At 40.9% G+C, this 25,758-nt stretch overlaps 1 protein-coding gene across 1 annotated transcript in view; it reads right to left on the bottom strand.

The window, feature by feature from the left end:
- The window catches only part of PIK3C2G (phosphatidylinositol-4-phosphate 3-kinase catalytic subunit type 2 gamma), a 194,332-nt gene that overhangs the window by 16,383 nt on the left and 152,191 nt on the right, over positions 1–25,758 (bottom strand). Inside the window, exons 28-30 of the mRNA XM_071422100.1 lie at positions 25,310–25,418; positions 16,256–16,328; positions 9,730–9,824 (exon numbers count right to left, since the gene is read on the bottom strand). Coding sequence (XP_071278201.1) covers positions 9,730–9,824; positions 16,256–16,328; positions 25,310–25,418 — 277 coding nt within the window. The remainder of the gene's footprint in view (positions 1–9,729; positions 9,825–16,255; positions 16,329–25,309; positions 25,419–25,758) is intronic.

Consider the following 25,758-nt stretch of genomic DNA (forward strand, 5'->3'; position numbering starts at 1 on the left):
TTAAACTTATGAAGAAGACGGTAAAGAATAAGAACTAGTCTCTGTTGAAAAAACTTTCATCTTGCTTCACATATGTATTAATATTTTCTAAACCCCTAAACTCTAAGTTTTCTACTTTGTGACATGATATACTTCTAATCGACTATACACTTGTAATTTCAGCGCTATTAATTAATTTTGAAAACTTTTTTCATGGCCTCGGGTCAAATGCAGTGCTCTCTTGGGAGGCAGAGACTATATGCACAAAAAGTCTGAAATTCTCAGTATCCAGAACTCCAACAGCTTCCCAAATCCTAAAGTGCTATCCAAGACCTTTGCTTGTTCTTCCTTTGAGCTCTGCATATCCCAAAGCATGAACACCTCTATTCCACCCTGCTATTGAGCTTTTCATTTCCCTCTCACAAAATATCCCCAAATTGCTTTGAAGGAAATTAAAAATAAAATACCATTTGCAGAAATTAAATAATAATTACAGAAGAAGATAATCCACTCCACCACTATGGTGCCCTCTGCATTCTCTGCTATTGGCAAGACAAAACAAGAAGGCAACTTGTCAAAAGTGATTGCACAAATATGGTATTTTTTTTCCCCAAACAACCACCTTTTTCACCTAAAATTTGAAAATATTGAACTGCTTTTTTTCAACAGCAGTTTTATTTTATTACATTTTTTGATCCCAGTTTTTTTGGGTTATCTGGGTACGTACATAAAGGCAGAAGATTGCTGCCATGGAGGTCAGTGGCAAGGCAAGCAAAGAAGAAATTAATTAATCTCAAGTTAATGCAGGGCAATAAAAATATTTTGCTGTCAGGGAAATTCTGGAAATCTTTCTTTTTTTGAGCAGGCATCTTCTACCTTTTGGAAAGCTGGCAGTGTCCATGGAGTGAGCCTCCAGATGGCTTTGTCATTTCCCATGCTAAAAATGCAAAGATGCTCTATCCACATTATTGATTTGAATATCCAAATATAGCTTATGTCCAAAACCTTCAGCATCCTCATCAACCTGCCTGCAGCAGAGGGGGCAGGACTGGAGCAGCCTGGCTGGAACAGCTGGCTCTGCAGCACTCCTGAGGGGACAACTGGGCTGGAAAAATAGGGTTAGAGCCGTCCTGAGACACAACATTTCTAAAGAGTGAACCAACAACCAACCCTTTCCAAGGTCTCCTGGCTGTCAAATGGGAAAAAAAATAACCCTGTCAAGGAGGGAGACCAGCAAGGGATTCACTCTGTCACATTGTGGGCATCTGGTTTGGCTTGGTTAAATTGCCCCCACATTGGTGCCTGGCCCCAGCTGAGAGGGATCCTGCTGCTCGCGTCACCAGCAGTGACAAAAGGTGTGTATGGAGCTGGAAACTGGGGGGAAAATTGTCCATTCTGGAATGATCAGGTCAGGCAAGATAATTCATGGTATTCAGAACAGCCTGGTCAGGCAGCTGATCCATCACAATGAGATGGAAATGTGATTCCAGCACATCACAGAGGTAAACATCTCAGTTTCAAACTGATCCCAAGGCACAGAGACAGTGGGACTTCCAAAATGAACAGGAATTATTTGTTAAATATTTAAAAAAATTAATTTGTGATTTTTTTAATTTAAGGAGACAGTTCTGGAAAACAGATTGGATCCCAAAAGACTCAGGGCTTTCTAAGAATTATGAAAAATATTTCTGATCTGCTTCAGTCATTTAAGAGGAAAGCCCATCTATCTCTGCTTAAATGAAGTAAGTAAAATGAAAGTGAGGATACCCATAAGGTCACACAGGTTTTTCTCCCAAGCCTTTATTTCTATAGAGCCCTGAAACCCAGAAAGTTGAAGAAATACACTGAGATTTATCTCTGATGCCCCACTGAAAAAGAATAAATTACTGTCCTGATGATCCAAAGGAGATAAGGACAGACATAATCCCAAATGAAATGGGGAAGAATCTGCACAACCACACTTTGTAACTATCATAAAACAGTATACTGCCTTTTAGAGACCATTGACAGCAGCAAGGAGGACTAGAATTTCACTCCAGCAAGAAATGACACAACTTTGCATGTGTTTATTTCTGTTTCTGAACAAGCAGTAGAGACATCACAGAATGGGTTGTGGCTGTACCCAACTCACTCAGAGCTTAGCTCCAGCTCCTGACTCTGACAAACTTCTGACCCTGCACTGATATTTGGGACTCCATTCCTGTGTGCTCCACGTGGCATCATGTGGGTATAAAAAAGTTGCCAAGGCTGAAAAACAGAATATAAAGCAGAAGTGGGAATGTATGGAATAAATGTACAACTTCCAGTAAAAAATCTGAGAGAGAATCACACAGAAGTTGGTTTTTTCTGAGAGAAAAGGTAACATGTTCTAGATTTCTGAACCATATGTTGCATTACTATTTTAAGACAATTAACTCCACTGGGTTGTTTGTTTTTTTTTTTGCATAGATGAGAGAAATCAAGGGTCAGGAATGCTTTAAAACTGTATTATCCTGTGGATAAGCAATGTTGGTGTAGGGTGTAGAATGCAGAGAGCAGATTTCATGAACAAGTCTCTGAAGCTTTTATCTCAGAATTACCACCAAGCCCATATAGAAACTAAATTCCATTGCTTTCAACCCTGTATTATTGCCGTGCTTGGAACACTTAATTTTCAGATGAATATTTAGTCACAGAGTCTGTGACACTGGCTGAGATAAGAATGATCTTGTTTTGACCCTTAGAAACATAGATCCCAGAATTTCTTCTTTTGAATAAAATACAAAGGAGAACAAATACTAAAGACAAATCCCCATTTCACTTTCCTTTTGAAATCAGTCAGGATTAAGAGCATTGCTGCCTGTTAGAGGGCATGAAAGGAAATTAGCCTTTGAGAAAAGAAACACAAGCAAAGGCTATTGTTCTGTTTCTATCTTTTTGCCACATACAAATTCTTTTCTCTCCTTGCCTGGGCCAAGACAGTAAGTGAATATAAAAATGTGTATAGAAACAGTGAGATTGTGATCCTTGCTTCATTCTGCACTGTTTTTCTTCTCAATTTCTTAATTAGTTACTAAAGTCTGTATATGCCTATCTTTAATTTCTCCAACTGTACAATCTCCCTGCACTTTTCTTTCAATTATTCTGCAGCATGCCATCTCCCTGTGTAAGAAAGCATTTTATTATATGAGGCTTGCAATTTCTGCTCCTTAATTAGCTCTCATTACTTCTACTTATGCTCTTGCTCAATGTTCTAAATAATTCCTCCTGAACCTTCCTGTCTTCTCCCTTAAATATTTGCACAATTGACTCGTGTCCTTGTTAGTCTGTTCTTAACTAAGTTTTAGTAACAATAAATCACCCCTGAAGAATCACTCAATCACTCCCCAGCAACCCTACTGAGAGCTGTTCTTTGAACTTGTATTCTAGTTAAAAAAACATCCTGAGAGAAACAGTTTACTATCAAAGCCTTATAAAGATGAACTGCTTCATTTCTGCCCCATGACACCAGGATCTGGCCTTTCTCATTGGCATCTCTTGTAGCAGCCTCATGTCTCACTGTGGGCTTGTTTTATCTTCACATTACTGTGGGATATAGATCTCTCCCTCCCTGAGGAAATATTTTTCATTTGTCCAAGCTGGTTGTAGGGTTCTGGAAATTACTTTTATTCTCTTGATCTTGCTCTGTCTGCACTATTATTTTTAATGTTTTCTTCATTTGCAACCAGTGGCAAATCTAATTTTTGTTCACCTTCATCTCCCAGATCACTCATATTATGAAACAGAACTCACTGTTGTTTTGTTTTTTTTTTCCTTATTCAACACATATCAACTATGTAGGGAATTACTTATTTAAAAATGAGCAGTTAGAATTTAGAGCTGAGGCAGTACTGTGACTGTGACAGATTAAAGGGTTTAACAAGAAATAATAACAGAACTTTCTGTACAACATATTTGTCAAACACCTTTCAAAACAAATATGTTTGAATCCAACAGTAATCCCTGGGCCACAAGAATCAGACCTCATCTCTTTCCAATTTAAAGTACTGCTGAGTTGTAGTACCCTTTGTTTAGAGGTGTTCAGCTAATTTTCAGTCTCAAGGAGAACATAGCTTATCTGTGCTAATTTCCTTTCACTTTAAAAGAATTTTCTATGAATATAAAATTAAATCCAAATTCTTTATAAGCTAAAGTTAGCACAAGAGCTTTCTTTCTCATGGCTTTTTATTTTGTTTTCCCGTGCCAGACTAAGGAGAACTTCATCTGAATGTTACCTCCCTCCATCAGCCAAGCTGCTAATTTAATTCTGTCACTGGTACTCTCTGGATAACTTTGTTCAGCTCAAAATGATTTTTTTCCACTTGTTTTCCATCCCTGCCTTGTCTACCTGTGCACCTCCCATCCAATCCCTGTAGGCTGCAGTAAGGAAGGCAGTACACATTCATAAAATTCTGAAAGGATAACGTGGCCTTTTATTTCACTGCCAGGCACTGTGTTGCTGGCAGGCAGTAAGTATTTTCCATTTAAATCTATATAATGATAGTCATAAAGTGTAAAAGTTAGCGAGAGGAATGATGGGAACCAACTAAGGCTGAACAAAGATCCCTGACCCTTCCCCAGCTCAAACTGAAAGAAAACCCAACAAAAGCAGCAGAGCGTACACCTGGGCTATAGGTGGGAACATCCCTACAGCCCTCTGCTGCAGGCTTAGACCTCATCCCTTTGGACTTGGGAAAGATTGGCTGCTTTTTTGGCAGCCTTTTGGTTTTTGGCTTCTTTTCCTACCTCTGTTGAGGTCAGGATTGAAGGCACTTGAGACAATAGTTTGCATTCAGGCTCAGGTGTTTATTATTTCTTATCAATGTTACAGTCTCACAGCAGGGAGTTCTGCAGCCTTTCATTAACAAGGCACAAAATGGCCAACTATCTCTTGTTGCAAGGTCTTTTAAGGCTAAACTATCCAATTAAGAAATGGCACCTAAATTATTTTCACTTTTAACCCAATAACTAATTACTCAAAGTCTGCACTGCAGACTTTTCTGTCCAGTTACAAAACACCACCCAAAGCCATGAAGAAAAGGGTGAAGAAGGTAAAGAAAACCTGTCTCCACCCTAAAACCTCCATCTTGCTTCATATTTATTACTATATTCTAAAACCCCAAACTCTAAGTTTTCCACCCTGTGATATTACACACTTCTAACCAACTATACACCCATAATCCCAGTGCTATCAATCAATTCTGGAAGCTTCTCCATGACCTCAGGTCCAATGCAGTGTCTCCTGGGAGTCAGTCAGCACAGAAAGTCTAAAATTCTCAGCATCCATGACTCCATCAATTGGCTCTCACCTTTTTTTCCCCAAAACATTTCAACCACTGCATCTCACAAACATTTTTGGAAGCAATTTGTACACGCAATGGAAAGAGGCTGGATGTCTGTGCAAGCCTAAAGCTGATTGCTAATTCGTCACCCACGTATCAGCTATCCCAGAATCATTAATCACCAGGAGTGCTACATGACAGCTTCAGAGCTTTTATAAAAGGAAAGCTGGAAGTACTTTTGCAAAGAACTGTAGGAGTTTATTTTTCTTCCAGCAAATTTTCCCCCGTAAAATTGGTTCTGAATTCATCGCCTACGCATGCTTTCCTGAATTCTAGTAACATTTTCCATTCACTGGCAGGAGATTCAGGATAACTTGGCTTTGTTTCTCCTCCCCTCTACCCCTGAGGAGTTACTCTGTCCACAAGAAGTAATGGGCAAAAAATGTTTAGCAGAGAGGATTGAAAGTTTAGCTGCTTATCTAGGAAAACAGGGCATGCCTGAAGCCATGGCAATGAAATCAGTGGCAAAAGCAGGCTTCCTCCTGAGCCAGTGCTGAACCACTGCTCCCTTTGCTTTTCATGAGGCAGGCAAGGAAATGTGTTAGAAACCTTTTCTGGGTGTCAGCAGTGGCTATTCCTGCTGCCTCTGGGGTTTTTTGAGGAGTGGGCCAGCCCACCAGTAGGTAGCCTGGCTGTTTCTGGCTGTGTGGAACAAACCAGCTCACAGCCAGCCCTGTGTGAGATTTGGTGGGCTCTAGATATCTCCCATTCTCTGTACTGGTTAATGAAGGTGAACAGAACTGCACTTGAACATTACAAGTTCAAAACCTACATGTATTTCAATAAATCCATCTCCCCATCTGCACAAGCCTACTTTTTTGAGGTAGAGCAGCATTCCCCCTGTGCTCCTGCTCCTGCCTGCTGCTCTTTGTCTGGGTGTTGTGCTGCCACAATTGCACTATTCTTGTCCTAAGGTAACAGATCCTTTCAGAGGCCAAAGTAAACCTCCCCTGGGGCTCCTTTATATCCCTCCTGAGATCACTTAATGCACTTTGCCAGGTACTGTGCTATTGTCTTTATGGAATAAGCCTGCCCTGTCTCACCCCTCCACTTGCCACATCCTCCAGGACTCCAGAGGCAAACTCTCCAGGCCTCCAAGGTTTTCACCCCTACACAAATGTTTCCCTCTCCCCCAGCCTCACTTTATTAAGGCAATATTGCCTGTAGTCCAGACAGTGCCCAGTGTGGCACTGTCTGCATTTGAGAGGAGCAATGCCCCAATAAGCTGACTTCAGGTTATGTAATATATTTGGAAAATTGCACTTTTTTGGTATCTTGGCTTTTGTATATTTGAAAATTGAATTTAAAGTTATTTTCCTCAGCAATCACGGTGATGCCATTCAAATCCTAAGGAGAAGCATTGACTTACAGAATCTCAGGATTCTGAGCCACCTGACTTACAGAATCTCAGGATTCAAATGAAACTGAATTGCTGAGGGAAATATTGAGACTGAAACATTTTTAGTATCTTATAAATATCTGTTTAAAAGAACTTGTCTTCATTGTGCACCCACAGCCTTAAACTGTAGGCAAACATTACCAACCAGTCTTAACATCTCTGTGTTCAAACAGTTTCCTTGGCTGCAAGTTTTTCCTTAGTGAAAAAACACAGCTTTTTCTTTGCAGAAGGTTAGATTAGATTAATGGCCCTTTCCAGGCACAAAATCCATAAGGCTGTTCTCTGCTCTTTGTCTTTGCAGAAATTTTGATAGAGTTTTCTTGAAGCAGGACTGGATTTTTTTTACCCATGTCTGAAATGTTACAGTGGCGAAGGAGAGGACACTCTGAAGCTGCCCCAGGGATGAGAGTTGTGCATCTGCAGCAAATCTGGCTCTGTGGATGCCTCAGATCCCAGGGGCCCACACAGGCACCCAGATTAACCAGTCCTCACACCAGGGTTCTCTCCACTGCTGCTGCATTTTTCCTCCAACACACCCCATGTGAATGGGCAAATTTCCTTCAGGAGAAATTCCCGCAAAGTTATGGCACTGCAGTCCTCTGGCTTCCTCCTTTAAAGAACCTGTGTGACACCTGAGAGTGGCTATAAAAAATACCAGCTCCTTAGGGAGTCTCTTGTGCATTGTATATCAATATAAGATTTGCACAGCAGGATCTAGGTCTCCTATTAAAACTCCTAGAAGTAAACTCACACAAACACTAAATCAGATTTATTTCTGTGGATCAAAAGTCTTTATCACAATTCCTGTCAGTTCTGTGAAGCTCCATTTGGGATTAATTTGGCCCACTACAATTATTTTCGCATCTGAACACATCATAAAATCTCTTTATAGAGATAAATTAAATAGGGAAGAGCAGAACAAAAATTATTTACTATAAATTATGAAATAAAACAAGATAGCAAAGTAATCTCTGCACAGATGAACCACTAAAATATAATTAGTGAGACTCTGCAAAAGAGTGACTATACCTGAAATAGCTTTAACATGTCTTGAATAAGATATGATCTTGGCATACTTTTAAAATCCCTGTTCAGCTCAACCAAAAAAAAGAAGAGGAAAGAGAAGGAAAAAGAAAAGACAGCACATTAGAAAGATTGATTTATATGGCTGAGAAGCTGAGAAGATCACTAATGGGATAAAGAACCTTCCTATTAGAGGTTGCTGGTCTGAAGGCAGTGCAGTATCACAGGACCCTGAAGCACATTTCATATTTCAGATCAGATGACAAGGGATGGATGGCCAGGTGGAAGGAAGGAATTGGAAACCCAGGATTTAAAACCATGATTGGCTAAGTTAGGCTGCCACAGCAATAACCTTATTTTGGAGTCATGAATCATTGTTAGCCTTGCTGAACAGGACTCCTACCACTTCTCTTCAAACCCACTAAAATGGGTTTGATTTAAATTACCTGATTTAAATTACCTGATTTAAATTACCTATTTCAAAAGCAACACAGTAACTTCAAGTTGTCCTATCCCTTTCCATAATGAAGTGAACTGAACCTGGATTTTATGTTTGCACTACAGAGCTATCTGTGCTGTAATTTAATTTAATTAAATGGCTGGAACTTCCTAAGAACACAGTTAGGAGCCTACACAATTACAGTGATGGAAGTAAGGAGAAAGGAAGACTAATTCCAACACCTGCAAATTGTTTGTGTGCATGTCCACATCACCTGCTTGAAGTCTCAAGGATATCATCAGCATGGCCATCACTTAACTATGCCCCTCCCACCAATTAGAGCTTTATCAGAAGCTTATCAAAGTCACTTAGATTTAAAAAGCTCAACAGAAAAAAAATAAAGAGGGTCTTGTGCTATATCCTGAAGGTAAAGTTTGTATAAATTGGACCTGTCAGCAGAGGCTGATCTCACCTGTCAAAGTGGCACACAGGACATAGAAAACAAGTCTCAGGACAGAGATGTATGAATGTTATAGACCAGAATGGAGATGCTTGAATTGCAAATGAGAAGCCAGAGTGGCCATCAGATAATAGTCAGAGCTGTGTAAGCCTCATGTGCCTCATACCACTAATTAAACAATCAGCCTCATTTTATTACTGGCTGGTGCTCACACAAGCCCCTCAGTTTGGCCCCATTTAGGAAAAGGGATTGCAACCCAGTTTGGGATGGAGGTGGCACAGAGTGTGCACTGAGAGCCCACAATAGCTAATAATAGCTAGAGAAATAAAGGCTCTCTTGCCAGAGCCATTGCTTGAGACCTGAGCCATGGGAATTCAAGGGCACATCCAGGCAGGGAATTCATTATGGAGCAGACCCCCCCACTCCTCAGTGAGAGATCAGACTTCATACACAGCCCCAGTTCCACCTCTGAAGCCACCCTCAGCAGCCAATTCCACCTGCCTTGGGCTGCAGGAGCATTGCCAGCTTCCCCTGCTGCAGCCTGGCTCCAGGAACTCCCAACATTTACCTCCCAGCCTCCTGACAGTGCTACAAAGCTGAGCATCGTGTCTCCAAATGACACTGCTCCTTCAAACACAGCTCTGCTCCCTCTGCTGAGCTCTTCCTTCCTCACAGACAGCCAGGCTGGACTGGGAAGAAATGCCTGGATAATCAATCCCCAGTGCCAGGCTGACATGCTGCAAAAAGTCATGCTGCTGCACCATGCCTTATGTGTGATGCTATCAAAATGTGTCAGCTGAGAGGGCCAAAACAGAATCAAAATTGGTTTTCTTGGAAAAGGCCATTACCAGCCATTAAGGAAACCCAGCTCCTCTATCTGTCTCACACCTGGAACCATATTGAGTGAGCTCAAAGGGAAAAACCAATTGTTAAATCGTGTCAGAACAGCACTATCATTACTTTGAGCTGAAATTAGTTATCCCAGAAAGGCTGTTTGAAGATTAATGTTTTCACAGTACTCTGCAAATGCAAGGACTTACTGGTTACACATTCTGATAAAAATACTCACGAGGTTCCTCATGTGTTTCAGCATTATTGTCAGGCAGGTGTTCTCGTAGGATATGACCAGTTGTACTCCAGGCTTCTCACCAGCTGACTGAGGACCTAAAAAGGACAGACTTGATTTTTTAGTTAACAGCTTAGAGGAAGTAGATCTGTAAAATATTGAATTACACATTAGCTAACATATAAAAACCTGCTGCGTGCTTAAATCAGGGATGAAATGAGAAACCATGGATAAGGAGTGTGATGGAAGAAAGTGGTCTGACATGCAGTACTCTTTTTCTTTCCTGTTTGGTAACTGCCAGTGAGATTTTCTGTTTACTAATTGCCATCAATCTGAAATTCAGTGGGAAATTTATGCTTGAGTGACAAATAATTGGGGCAGTTTTTTTGGCAGTCACTGATGACACTATTCACTATTGTTGCAGTTCTGTCTGCTTAAAAACACTGTAATTTTTTTTCCCAGTTCCCAAGAGAAAGAAAAAAGGAAAAACAAAGGAAAAAAAAAAGGAAAAAAAAGGGAAAAAAGGGCAAGCTTCCTGACCAGTTCCAAAGCAAGTTAGAGAAACAACATTATGTATAAATTCTCCCTTCCTTATTCTGTACTTTATGTGTTCCAGGCTGGTTTTCATGCAACCCATTGCTTTCATAGATTTTTCTACTAAGATGCACTTTAGGAGTCTGATATAATTCCCACTGAAAAAAAGCCATTTTTCATTTTCCAAGCAAGAAGAATCAGTCTCATATTGTGGAAGAAATGACTAAGCAAATCCTGTTCCATCTTTCTCCTGGAGGCACTGAGCCAGCTGTCTTCACTGCCAAAAGGTGTGTCCTTGAGGCTGGGGAAGTAATGTGGTTTACCTGCCTTGCAGAGACAGCAGGGAGGCACAGCAGAGGAAAGATGCCTTTGACCACTGCAAATCAGCTAATGGTGGGCACAACCTCTCCTCAATATCTGTTTGACCTCCTTATTTTTGCAGTGTTTCACCTGAGCAGGGGCTGAAGAGCAGGGCTTGAGCCATTTTTCACCACCTGGTCACCAAGTACAGCCCAGATACTGCCTGGGTGAGATTGCCTGGTTTTACTCAGCCAAACAGGGCTATATTTAATTAAACCAAAGCTTTATTACACTCACTTATTTACCTTAAAAAGCAAGAACTCAATCCTGCTAAGCTTACAACACAATGAGGATGTCTCATGAGCTGGGCTTTGCTCTCCCACCTCCCCTTTAGAGCTGAGCTGGAGACGTCAGCCAGAGAAATCCTGCTCTCCTTTCTGCACCTTGGGATCTGCCACTGACACTCCAGCCCTGAAGCCACTGCAGGGTGACATAACAACATGAGGCAAGACAATAGAGTGGTGATTAATTCTTTAAATAGAAACACATCTCGTGAGGAGCAGAGGCAGTGGGAAAGGATGATGGGAATGTGAGAACAGCCATCACTCAGAGTCATACACTGCCACAGGAGGCTTTTGGGAGGACCAGACAAGGGAACCCTCCTACTCCCCTGGTAGCAGAAGGGTTCCCTTGTGTCCCTTTCAGCCTCAGCAGAGACCTGGCTGATGCCTCAGGTTTCAGATTTCTATTTTTCAGATTCTGTGCTGCTTTAGTGTTTGGGTCTGATCTTCCTATTTGGGGATGGTGAGCTCTGTGCACAGAGCAGGGAGACAAAACAATTATTTCTCTAGCTGGGGACCAAGGACAACTAATCCAAATCTCGGGCCCAAGAGCACAAACACTGTGGGCTGGAGAGAGAAAAACAAGCAGGGTGGGACTGCAGGGGCTAAAGCTGGAATGGGACAATGGTCCCATTTGCAAGATGCAAATGGAGCAGAACTGATCCAAGGGAGAGACCCTGTGAGCCCTGGTGCATTTTGGGGGCATTTTGGTTCATCTTGGGTGCAGGCCTGGCTGGGCTCTTGTGCTGCCCAAGGTGGATCCATGGAGGAGATCCTTTTAATAAATCTCTGCTTTATTCTCTAACTCTTTCTATTCACTGATCGAGGTCAGCCTTCACAGAGCATTATGGGCACTCCCTGTCTCACTCCTGCCCTCTCCTCCCCACGTGCCCCAGAGCTCTCACAGCCAGGGTGGTGGGAGCCAGAAATCCAATTTCTTCTGCTCAGCCTCTCCTCTGTTGCTCAGCAGAGGAGGAGACGCAGGGACTGTTATAATGGACAAGCCACGTTGGGTGTATTTTTCTGAAGAAACCAAATGTGTAACCTCTGGAGCAAACAGAGCCTAAAATAACTGCTCAGCAGACACAGTGACCGTGGGGCCATGTACTGCTGACAGCCAGAGAGGCAGTGTAATTGCCATTTATCCTGAGGAAGGGAGTTCAAATGAATTAGAAATAATACAGTGTGTACATGCAACTGCCATAATACAATTGTACCAACGCTTCTGAGTTTATGATGCTTGGAGTGGAATTTCAGAATATGAATCTATCTCCAATTTCTCCCCTTTAGAGACTACAGAAATACATTTTTAATCACATCCTTACTAGAGAAGGGCCTGAAAGACTCCTGAAAAATTGAAATCTCAGGAAGAAATCACTAAGCTGGGACTCAGAAGAGTGTGTAGCAGTTCTTAATTTGTAATTCTCCCTTATGAACCTTGACAAATCACTTGGCAAGACTGTGCCTTATTTCATTTCTTGTGTTATGAAAATAGGAACAGGGAGGGACAAGGGATGAAAACTCCAGACAATGCTGAGTCTTTTCCAGGTTAAGAAGAAGCCCATAAACTTAAATTCCTTTTTTTTTTTTCATGTAAAGCCACTTTACCATATTTTTTTCTTAAGCTGTGAGTCCTTTTGCCTTGAATTTGCAAGAGGAAATGTAGAATTCAGGTTACAGCCTCCTAAGTCCCTGACTTCACACAATCAACCCTAAAAACACCAACTGCCTCAGGGCTTCAGTCCTCCAAGCCAGCCAGAGGTGCTCATGGGTGAATGTGATTAACCAGGAAGGCAACTTGTGGCAAAAGCTTTACATCAACAGTGAGCAACTTCAGAAGATCAAAACACTGTGGGACATGAGCAAGAGAGCATTTTTCTCCTCAGGGACTATTCATGAGGACTGTGGCTCTGCATGGAGGGGAATGCCACATTACAATGTCCCTGGATGTCCCTTTACAAGGACACAGAACCTGTTCCCCGAGGCCAGAGGCTCATACAAACACAGGGAGCACTAATTAAACATGCCAGAACTGGGGCTGGGCTGTACAGTGTTACAGCCCAGAGCAGAACCAAAACTGTCTGAATGATTAATATTTTCAGGAGATACAGACTCAAGACAAGAAAAAGAAACAAGTTGGATATTAAATTGTTTTTGGTAGATTTTTCTTTCTTCCTTCCTTTTTTTATAAAAGTCTGATTGTGAAATCATTCCTGTTATCTGCTCTTACGGCCTTGTAGTGAGCTTGGTATAATGAAATGCTGACAATGTTCAGGATAATTCAGAATTCACCCCACTGGGAATACCAATTCAGAATTCATGTCAAGTAAATTTAACACTGATTTCTAATCTCTCTATTGCTGGGAGCAGAGTACAAATTCATAAATTTTAATTTTTATTTTACCTTAGTAAGTGTAATTACCTACAACATTTATAAATTATAGCGGTGTAAGAGAAACATGCTGTTTTGATCAAAATTCATAACCTGATCCTATTGGGCATTAATCTTATTTCATATTGATCCTAACCAAGAGAGAGATGATTTCTTTTGCTTGAGAGAGAAGCTACCAGACCCATGGAAAGCTACAGCCTATATTAAACGTGAGTTATTTTTCAAAAGAGACAAATATTAAGACCCCTATAACCTCAGAAAGCAATGAAATTTGTGGGGAAAAAAAAATCTATGCTTTTATTTATGGCAACCACCTCTTTCCTGCAGGCTCGGTGAATTTAATTCCTCCCCAGACTGACTATGGCATTACTGCAGAGTCTACCTCCAAATCAAGAGGGTTTCTGGGCACCCTCAGCCAGCAAGAACCTCTGGGGCCACTTTGCTCCTCCCAGCAATTCCTTGTTTGCTACCTGGCACCTTGGCATGACCAGACACCTCCTCCTGCCTTAGCTGGATCTGTGTCTCCTCTGGATGCCACCAGCGTGCAGAATGCCATGGAACAAAGATTTCAGTGAGCTCTCTGGGGTGTGGCAGCAGCCTGACTCCAAAGGTGAGGTGAAGAATAGAGAAAAATAAAAATAGAAATATATGTGTTTCAGTAGATTTCTTAGGTGGGTAATCAGCACATGCATGGCAGCTCTTCCACAGTTCACCAAAAATGGTGCAGTACTCAGAGCAACCCAGCCCATGATTCTTGTTCTCTGTTTTTACCACGTCTAAACTCATTGTTTGCACCTCATGTACACTGCTGGTTTATCGGTAAATGATAGTGATCAATTTTCCAGGACAAAGAGAGCTGCTTTTGTTTGTGTTTGGGTTTTGTTTGCTTACCCTTGTTAAACAAAGGTTTTGCCCTAAGTCTAGAAGGGAAGTATCCAAACTTTAAAAGGCAGAGTTCTTGAACAGGATTGGATTCTTGAAAAATCCAATCCCTCAGTAACATCACTGCTGGAGGCCAGAGACCCACTCATCTTCCCCAGCCATGCTGTGACCCTCACCAGGAGTAACTACAAAGTGAGGAACAGATGGGGTTACCTGACACACAGCTCTCACCAAACACCCACTAAACACATTCTTGCCTCTGTTTCTTCATTCTCTTCCTTGATTTTTTTGCCACTGACAATAATAATAGATGGCTCATCTGTGGCATTTTTGGGGTCCTCCGTGGCAGGAAGGAAACGATGAATCTGACTCCATGTTCTTAGAAGGCTAATTTATTATTTTATGTTACTATATTATAGTAAAGAATGCTATACTAAAATTATACTAAAGAATAGAGAAAGGATATTTACAGAAGGCTTAACAAGATACTAATTAAAAACTCCTGACTCTCTCCAGAGCCTCGACACAACTGGACCGTAATTGACCAATAAGTAAAAACAATTCACATGTTAGATAAACAATCTCCAACCACATTCTAAAGCAGCAAAACACAGGAGAAGCAAATGAGATTTTGTTTTCCTTTTTCTCTGAGGCTTCTCAGCTTCTCCAGAGAAGAAATCCTGGCAAAGGGATTTTTCCAGAAAATATGACAGTGGCAGCTCATCCTTCAGACTACACTGGCTCAGGTCACTGCTGTAGGAATTATGATGTTGCAAGTTATTTCTCAATTTTATTACAGATTCAGTTCGTGATTTTGCATAAAACTTTTACACCCAGATTCTCTGTAAGAATTAGGCAGCTGAATATTAGTGACATATCAAAATTATTCTGGGGTTTTAACTGCCTTGTGCATCAGCTCCCTCTGACATCTGTAACTTTGCTTAAAGACACCTACAGAGAGATGCAGCCCATGGACCTAGATTACATGTTCCTAACACCTAGGACATCTTTGCATTATCTCCCTGATCCTTTGTAAAAGTTAGAGCAACCATTCGTAATTTTCAATAGTCATAATGGGTTTAATATGATAATGGCATGCCCTAATCAAATAAACTCCACACAGGGGGAATCTTCCAAAGGCTGAGAAGCCAGAATGGGATTTATTTTGTTCTGATGGATTAAAAAAAAACTGGTCCCAGCAAAAGAGATAATGAAACCTCTGTCTGCAGAGGGATTAAATTAACTTAATGGACATGCAAACTAAATATGCAGAGATACAATCCCTTCTGAAATGTGGAAAACTGATGATCTTGGAAACCATCCTATCACTTGGAGCACATAACAAACAGCTGAATTGTTGTGGTGCAGAGTGCAGCTGCAGACTCCTTTATGAGGTTTTATTTTGCCTAAAAACTGAGTACAGAAGATTATTATCAGTGCAGAACTAAGGCAGTGGAAGACAATAAACATTCAGAGTTTACTTTTTATGGTTTATGCTTTGGCTCTTAATGCTGTAATGTCAGAAATTAGATTAAATTAGGGGCTGGACAGAAGAGGAAAATGGGTTAAGTATTTAGATAGGCTAAGGGAACTGTGCAGCATCTCATTTAGCTAGAAGTGAATTACCACAGTCATTAATAATGTATGCCTAAGCATTAACATAATGTTCTGTTATTTACTTGCTCCACTCATTGTGAAAATTACTTTAGAAGTCACCCCTGATTTTCTTCGCTTGTGCAAGCACACATTGTGCTTTGTCATGACTCACATCCTTTCCTCCAAAATCTTTGAATATTTTGTTTTGTAAAACAAGAAACTTGCCACAATTTGTGTAAATGAACTTTTGCTTTGTATATAAGCATGTTTATTCAAAAAGAAATGAAGCAAGGCTGAAAGGAATTTGAGAAAGAGAAAGAAATCTACAGGTGACGTCAGTAACACATTTTCAAAGACTTTGAGAAATCGGGAATTACATCCTAAAAAAACCCCAAACCATCTAAACACTTTGGACTCACCTTTGCATAAAACTATCAAAGATTATAATTTCTTAGAAAAGAAATAAGATTGGTAATCCACATACGTAAGGTCAGAGATGATTGTTCTGCCAAGGTATTTTTGGACCAGCTGAGGAAGAAGCTGAGTACAAGCTCATTCTGAAAGAGAACACAAACACTGTAGGTAATATCATATGTTGCACTCTGTTCCTTGTATCATTCCCCCCAGAAGCTTGCTGGTAATTTTTAATGCACATATTAGAGTTAGCAATAAAAGGCAGCTTTTCCCTTTTGATCATGAGCTAGGAATCCAGGAGTGACTTCTGCTGTGGCACTGGGAGGATGATGATGGTGTCCTTTAGCACTCTCAGGGATGCTGCTTTGGTGCCTACCTGGCCCCTTTCTGTCAGCACGCTTCAGAGCTGTGGGGCCACAGATTTGTGTATGTACAAATCACAAACAGGACAGGACTGCTGGGAATGTGCCCTGAGGTGTTTTATTTTCCAGCATCAGTCTCATTACATGGTTATGGCAATGGGAAGATGCCAGCAGCTCACATCCCAGGCAGCAGACGAGGAACTTAATGTTACAACTTATAAAGTAAGTTTTTTGACTAATCACACAAAGCAAGAGCACATTGACAGTAGTTCCATCCAACCACTATAAGCACAGGTACCTTTGGTTAAAACAATGGTTGCTTATTTCAAATACAATACCTGCTTGTAAGCCTTAAAACACAATGCACAGAGCTCCATTATTAACTTAAAACTTCGTAATATCTTGCTAGATAAACTTTTCTGTAGCTTAGGGAGTTATTCTAGACAAGTGTTCACTATTCTAGACCATTGTTCTATTTGTCCTTACTTTTCTACTTATTACATAATTTTTCTGCTGACCTATCTCATGGCTGCTGCTTAGCTCTAATCACAGTTCTTCTGTCTCTGAGGCCTGCCTTTTGCAGCTTTCCCAAAACCCTCTGATGTTGGATTCCCATGCTGTGGGGCCATAGATCTGTGCTTGTGCTCCATCTCCAGTAGCTCAAGATTTGTCTGAGCAGCTGCAGATGCTGTGACAGAGCAGCCCCTGTGTGAAACAAAGGCAGGAGAGCATCTCCACTCTGGGCTGTGCACTAAGCAGGGAACTTGCCCTTGGCACGGGACTGACCCCAAGTACCTGACCTCGCGTATGCCTCCCTGAGGCTCAGATATTGTGCAAACCTCCCTCCCACAGCAGCTTAATGGACACTTGTGCTGAAAAGCTCCATACGCAGTTAAATCCTACCAGAAACCCACAGGGAGTGAAAGGCAGGATCGTATTTCACCCTCCTGTTTAAAAGAGTAATCCACCTTATGTACTGCTATAACTTTTATTTTTATGTACTGACCTGTGCTGCTCTAGTGAACATATATAACAGGTAGTTACCTTCAGCTGGAGAGAATTAAAACAATAAAGCAAATCCCCAGATTTCAGTATTTTGCAAGGTAATAAAAACGTGAATTCTTAAATGGACTCTTATGACTCTGAATCAAAGCTGGACAGTAATTGCATTTTATTGGCTTTTCATAAAGCCATATTTCAGAATGGCCATTCTTTAAGAGGGTTAGAATTGTTACATTCATGCTGATGTTACATGGACTGACACTGTAATGAATGGGTAGGAAAAGAGACTTTTCAGATTCCAGCATTAAAATGTCACCATTGTTTTTTTCCAGTCAGTGGAAAATAATGTGTCTCTTATCAGCAAGATGTACTTCAAGTAGTATTTGTGTTCCTTCAATTTGACAAGATGTAGCATAACTCATGTAAGGAAAAAAGAAAAGGAACAGGGTAGTGACAAAAGCAGCTAGTGAGGAGTTAACATGTGGTTACAGCAGACACAGGAACAGATGTGTATGCTCAGTGGAGAGATAAGATTTAGAAATCTGGGTTTATTTTCACAGTTGCCTTTCATTTTTCACTCTACTGTTTGGAGTTTTTCCTCCCACATTGATATTTTCTTTAAAACAAAAATCAGGGGGAAAAAAAAAGACAAAAAGAAAGAAAACTCAACATAATTGTTTTCCTTGAATTGAATGACAGATCCTTAAGTTATTAGCAGTGGACTGCCAATACACCTGTCTGTACTGAGCACGAGTAATTATTCTCCCATCTGATGAAGACAGCTGACAGGGGTAAGCCCATACACCTGCCACAGCTTCCAGCAGCTTTAAACAGCAGAGTTATTCCCCAGGGGACCTTCACTTGCTGTTTCAGCACAAGTCCCAAGTGTAGGAAATCTCCAGGGTTGAGAGTGTATTTTTGGCAGCCCAGCCTTTATTTGACAGCCTGAAAATAAGCAAACTCAAGTGGCCCTATGACTTCAAAGATCTTGAGAGAAGTAGGCAGGAGGTGGAAATAAAGATACACAAACTGACTTGAAAGAGAAATAAAAAATTCCACTCTGAGCAGCATGATGTTTTTTCTGCTTCCTCTCCACCTACTCTTTCTGCAATAAATAGAAATGCAAGACAAATAATACAAAGCAAGATGTTTGTAAATAGGATGTGCAGAGATCGCTTCAGGCAAAAATTCCAAAATCTCATTCTAATGGAGAGAAGGCTGAAAAAAAAAGGACATTTGGTTTAAGTACAGGAGTGTGGTGTTGTGAGGTCCCCAGGATGAGGTGAGATGAGAATTTGACTCCAGGTTCTCAGACGGCTGATTATTATATTATATTATATTATATTATATTATATTATATTATATTATATTATATTATAGTATAGTATAGTATAGTATAGTATATACTTAAACTATACTTAAGAAAGAGAGAGGATACATCAGAAGGCCAGAAAAGAATGAATAATAAAAACCTGTGACTGACCAGAGTCCTTACACAGCTGGACTGGGATTGGTCATTAAGTTAAAACGATTCACATGGAACCAATGAAAGAATCACCTACCACATTCCAAAGCAGCAAAACACAAGGAGAAGCAATCAGATAATTATTATTTACATTTCTCTCTGAGGCTTCTCAATTTCCCATAGAAGAAATCCTGGCAAAGGGATTTTTCAGAAAATATGACAGTGACATGAGGGTGGAAATGTGCAGAACTTACAACAGGCATGGACAGGACTGGCATGCACCCTGTGGGCCCATCATACTCAAAAGAAGCCTGAGGGGAAGCAGCAAGGCTGATGTTGGCAGAAGGAATGCAAAACCTGAATGGAGCAGATCGTGTGGCAGGAGCAGATGCAGCAGGCTATCCAGGGCAAGGTGCTTCAGAAGCACTGGGGGTGTCTCCTGGCTGTTTGTGCAGAGAAGCATTGTGCACACTGTTATTTAAAAGACAGCAATTTCCCCCTGACCTGTGCTAATCTGCCTGCTGCAGGATTTCCACCAGAAAATGGGTAAGTGCCTTATCGAGCTCCCCCTTTTCCAGCAGACCTCCAAAAATCATACTGAACTTCCAGGTGATTCCTGAATCTGTGAGACCTCCAGCAGCTGGACCCCAGCTAATGTGACTGGAGCACAGAATTAAGCCAAGCACTGCTAAACAAAAGCAGATCTAGCAGAGCTTTGAACACTTGTATGAGCTGTTTGAAGGGGGAGAGTCCATTTCTAACCCAGCAGTTTTTGTTACACGGAAGTGACAGTGGGTGGCAATCTCAGAGACCCCATGATGGCCTTGGCAGAAAGAAAGGCACTGAGGATGACCAAAGCATTCCCTCACCCTCTTCCCTCTTGGAACTCTTACCTTTAAATCAGCAAATGGAAATTTCCTAAAATATTGCACACTTAGGAAGTCCTCCTATCATTTGCCCAAGCATTCTTACCTAATAAGACAATAATCTTCAACAGGTAATTCTGATTTTTTGCAGGTCACCCAGCACATTATCCCAAACAGGAGCAGAGTGGTCTGTGTGGTCAGTCTGGCTAGAACTCACAGACCTTTTTTCAGCCATTTAACTCAAAAGGCACAAACTCCACCTTTACTTGCACTAGGACCCAACTGAAATAAAATATTTCAGTGGCTTTGGGGGGCTGGCACAGCCCTGCACTGCTGCAGCATGATAGAATTTGTCTGTTGCTCTCCATCAGACACTAACCAGAAAATCACTTTGCAGTTTGTGAAACACAGCCAGGTTTCAAGGCAGATTTAATTTCAATAGAAAGAAAAGCAGCCTCCCCTCTGCTTACAGCTTTCTTTTCAGCTGTGCTGGAGTAGATTTGGGGTCAGAGAACACCCATGCTCCTTTTATACTGTCACAGGATGGAGAATCAGCAGGAAAGAAAGCAACCAGAAAAAGCTGACCTTGGTGCAGCTGTTATAACTTCAGGAAAGGACAGGGGAAGAGAGAGGACTTTGAACCCTCCCCATTTTGGCTCTGCTGGGTGCCCTGCCACAGGAACAGAGGAGTGGTGAAGTTTAAGGGACCCACACACCCTGGGAGCACTTTGTTCCCCCTCTTTATGTACCCCCCTACAGGCATGTGGGAGCTTTTTCTTCATCTCTGCAAATCACAAGGAGCACCAGTGAATAAAATAGAAATGAAATATGGGAAGCTCTTATCAAATTGATTACTTTTACAGTGTAAAACATCATTCACCCTAGAACAATGCTGTGGGCCTGGTTTTTACTGTGTACTGGAAAATGAGTGAACATAATTTACAATCATTCCCATTTACATCCTCTTTAAAGTCCTTTTACAAAGCCTATAAGTCACTATAAAGCTGTTTACAGAACCTATCCACAGCTGAAACAACATCACTGTTTGCTTACCTACCTGCACAAGGTTTATCTTCACCTCCAAAGTCCTCTGTTAATTTGAATACTTAGAAAATCTTTCTAGACTCAAACTCCAAAAGAATTTATTTTTTTTTACTGACTAACCTACTGTGCACCTGCACTCACTATTGTGTTTGACACTGGGGCAAAAACCAGACTCAATTAATGGAGTCTTACCTTGATTTTGTGTCCCCAGGCAGTGCACAACCCTCCTATGATACAGCCATAAAAGGAGGAGCCACCAGGGCAGCCCTAATTTATGTGATGAGATTTGGGCTGCAGTTACCATCCAGCCCATCCCTCAGCTGGAATTGAGTGAAACAGAAAAATACAACAATGGTCAGCAGCTGTCTTTTATCACAGACTTTATGCTTTAAGAACACATTTTTGTCCTCTTCCACGTTATCAACTCTCAGTTCAGTATTTCTTGGTGCTTCACCTCTTATTGGTGATATCACTTGGTTGTTTTACCATTTAATGGAGCAAAACTCAAGGATTCTGAAGATTGTTAAGAATTTTGTCCTGCAGATCTAAAAAACTCAGGTATTTCAGTGCATGCAGGTGATGACTCAGTCAGCAGTGGTGCAGCTGGCCCAAAACTAAACGTTATTTTGCTGTGATCAGAAATACTGACTCTGGTTTGGGACAAGTAGAATGAAATTTAAAAAATATAAAATAAAAAGGTGCAGAAACCTGTTTTTCATCCTGTCCTAATTGACTCAGTTTGACAATGAAGGTTCATCAATTTCTGCATGTTAGTGATTGATGCAATGAATACAGCTTGCTCATGAACACAGTCTGGTGAGGGAGTTATTTATAACACTGCTAACCTGAATCTAAAAAAGGACTCCTATTCTAGGCAATTCTTCAACAAAAGTAACTAAGTGAGGCTTATGCTTAAAGTAAACCATAGACTTAAAAAAAAACCCCTTGAACAGGGATGGACACGAGCACATTTAAGATTTAAACTGGTCCAAGAACAAATATTCCACCAACTGGTGTTTCTGCATTTACTGGATCTGGCACTAAAATTCAGAGATAGAGGAAGAAAAAGTTTCTATTTATTAAAGAAGGGTTTGAAGAAACATTTAATTCCATTTGAGCTCCAGTGCAAATAAGAAGGCAGCTGTTTTCCACCTCTCCTCCTTCATTCCAACCATTTAGCAGAAAAGGTCAGTGACATTCTGACTTACTCTCAATTATAATAAAATTTTCATAATCAGAACTTAGTGTAGACTAAAAAAGCTTGCACTTAAGGCATGACTGAGGAAGGAATTTGGATGTAATCTGATTCTTTCTTCATTTCCAGGATTTATAATTACTTGATTGGTAGAACCAAGCATGTGTTCAGTCCTGTGTGGACTGGACTAAATTCTTCAGAGCAGAAAATGGAGCCTAGTCATTTAGGTTAATGTGTTTACAGAGATTACAAGTGTTACAAGGGTATTTTATAATGAAATAAAAGCTCTTCTCCCTATCTCAGACAATACTGCAGCCCACTCTACAGCTACAATAAATTACATCTACAATTCAGCATAAATGACTGTAGAAAGAAAGTAAAAGGACTCCTGTTCTACAGGCAACTGATCTTCCTAGATCTTCACAAATTTATGAGTTAATTATTTATTCCTACATAGTTTTACTATTTCATAGGAATGACAGTTTGATAATGCTTGAAAACTGACAACTCACTCAATGGCTTCAGCCAGGCTCCTTAACATTTTGAGAAAAAGGACAAATTTGACTGCAAAGTTGTCATAGGCATGGAAAGGGACAAAATAATTGTATTTATTTTTACCAAGAAAGCCTCCTAGGCTTGGAGGCTCTGGCTAAAGCAAAGATAACACCATGATATTTTCAAAAGAGTCATACCAAAGTGAAAAGTAAAGGAAAAGGTAATACAAAGGAAATTACCCACCAACTGCTCTCCTTGTTCTAAGTGGGTCAGAACACGTCAGTATTTTCTAAATTTCTCCCACCTCCCAGCAGGAGAAGCATATTGAGGTAAAAATAACGATTCAATGTTTATGGAGTATCAATAACTTGAAAGGTTATCATCCAGAATTGCAGGTTAGCTGCATGGGGGTGAGCAAGATGATTTCCCACATGCAGCAGCACTTTAGGATGGGAACAATCTGCTCATTCCTCTGCTCCTTATCCCTTGCCCTCCAAGTCCAGCACAGCCCTCACAGGTACAAAATTGCTTTCTTCTCCTCGTGGTTCAGCCCTCCAGGCTGTACCAGCCTGGAAAATTCCTTACTCTCAACAGTTCTTAAGGGTTTCATTTTAAAAGCAGAATCAATACATGGTGATAGTCATAAATAGATACATAAATAAATCTTATTCTTGATTAATGTAATGCATTACTAAGCAGCTTTGTGTTTGTGGTGCATGTTTTTCTCAGGAAACCTTGTGTTAATTAATGTCATCACTGGGTGAGGTGCTCAGATGAGCTACAACACAGCTTCCTAAAAAAGTTTCAAGTTCTGGATCTTACTAAGTAAAACATTTACTTTTAAGTGATGCAGCCAAGTTTTTCATACTGGCACATCTAAGATGATGACATTGACTTCCCCAAAAGCTTTTCCTTAAAACCAGTTTTATTTTGTGGCTCAGAACCACAGCAGTGCCTGTTCCTGAGCACATCTGCCCAGAGCTACCTCCAACACCTCAGCCACGGTTGTGTTCCAGGGCTGGGAGGATGTCCCAGCTCCAGGGCTGTGTGCTGCAAATGCACAAAGGGAGCAGGAGGGACACTGGGAAGGACACTGGGGTTTTCTGAGGAGGAGGCCAGGCAGCCTGCTCTGCCTGAGCACCACCCCAAGGAGCAGGAGGCACAGCAGAGCTTCTGTGCACCACTGGGAAATGCTTTTATGACTATCCCAGGGCTTTCAGCAGCCTAATTTTTCAGCTGTAGATTAGGCTTCTGCACAGCAGTGCTTGGCCCAAATTGAAAATCCCTGTACCTCCCAGCAGTCCAGAGCACAGCAGAAGACACTGAGCTCTTCATTTCTGGGTCACAGGCTTAGATCAGCTTTTCCTCAGCTGTGGCTTAGGGCACTGATGTGAAATAAACCCATCGCCCTAACATGGGGATCAGAAAGGAACCATGGAATCCTCAGGCTTGGAAGAGACCTTTGGAGATCATCCAGGCCAACCTTGCTGCCACAACAGGGTCACCCAGGGCAGGTGACACAGGAATGTGTCCAGGTGGGTTGGGAATGTCTCCAGGGACAGAAACTCCATGACCTCCTGGGCAGCTGCTCCAGGGCTCTGCGACCCTCAGTGTAAAAAAGTCCTTCCTCATGCTGAGGTGAAATTTCTTGTATTTTACTTGCACAATAATCTGCCCAAACACGAGCAGATTATTTGGCAGTGTCAGTCAAAGGAGCCAAGCACCCAAGTCATCTGTTCTTACCAAATTACGTGTAACTCAGTGAGTCAAAAAGATTTTTATCCTCTTTGGAAATCTCAATTTCAACTCAGGGCTCAGAATCTATATTCATATTAATAAGAAAACTTCTGCTTGTTTGGCATATGGACAATTTCCTCTTTAATCTCCATTACAAAGTCACAGCTGGGAAAGTTATATAGTTAGGCAGGAAACTTTTTTTTTCTCCCCTCCTGCAAGATGTTGGAGATTTTGGAGATCAAACATCCTGTCATATCCTCTTTTGGCTGTCCTTGCTATGAAACCCAAGCAGCCCCAGTTTGTGCTGTGGCCCTGAGGTGCACAAGGCTTTGTGCTGGCCCAGACAATGAAAAGTCAATGTTTTTTACCATTTTGGCTCTCCATTTTTAAGCAGGAGGATAACCACAAGCCTCAGAAAACAATAATGAATAAAAAATGAGAAAACACCAGTTTTAATGGACTCAATGCATCATTCTGATGTAATTGAAACATTCTGGGTTAGTTCTTATGTTTAGAAAACTTTCTTCTACCCGTTAAATACATTTTGAAAAAGGTATTTCTGGGCTGCAAGAATGGAACTTTTCATTTAACAACTGTCAAAATCAGACTTTTCAATATTTCAAAGCTTACTTCTTTTTTTAGATGTTACATTTCTCAGAACCTACTCCTTACTGTCAAAAATTCAGTGAATCACTACTTTTCGATGGCAGCAAAGGAAGCAAAGTTTTTTTTTCTGAAAAATGCCCTGCCAAGTCTAATAAACTATTTCTCAGTCCTACTTGTCTTTGTCTTAAGTTTTGACGAATGCTGCAATGGCTCCATCCCAAAATGCATCATTAGAAGATGTGTCACTTATGGAGTTTTTTTTTTTAAACAGGCAATGGAAAATTTCCTGAATCTTTTGGTGAAATGCTACTAGAAATCACATGCAAATAAAAGAAATACTGGAAATACTCACATTAGCCAGTTTCCTGGAGCCACTTAATAGCTGCTTCAGATAGAGATTCAAATCCTTCACTCTCTTATGTTCAAGATCCGGGAAAGGTAAATGCCATGGGTGGGGAAACCTGCAAAAGAAGAATATTTATGAGCAGAACTCTTGCACTCTGTATTTGCTGAAAATATTTCCAGCTGTACTTAACAGAAGACAGCCAAGATTTCCTAAGAGGTTTTGCAGGTAAGGGAAGAAATGCTTACAGGGTCATATTACAGTGATTCACTTTCTTCTAATAATTTCCTGCTAAATTGTCTCATACTGAAGCACTTTTTCTCTCTAAATAATTAATTTAAAAGTAAGTAAATAAATAAACAAATCCTACAATACACTTTGCCTTTTATGGTCTCTAAATGGCTCTGAATAACTGGCCCTTTATGATCCCAAGAAAACACTGCCTTTTTGCACAACAG

The sequence above is a fragment of the Agelaius tricolor genome, unplaced genomic scaffold, assembly GCF_023055355.1.
Source record: "Agelaius tricolor isolate 1412-34295 unplaced genomic scaffold, bAgeTri1.0.p SCAF_3, whole genome shotgun sequence".
Lineage (NCBI taxonomy): Eukaryota > Metazoa > Chordata > Aves > Passeriformes > Icteridae > Agelaius > Agelaius tricolor.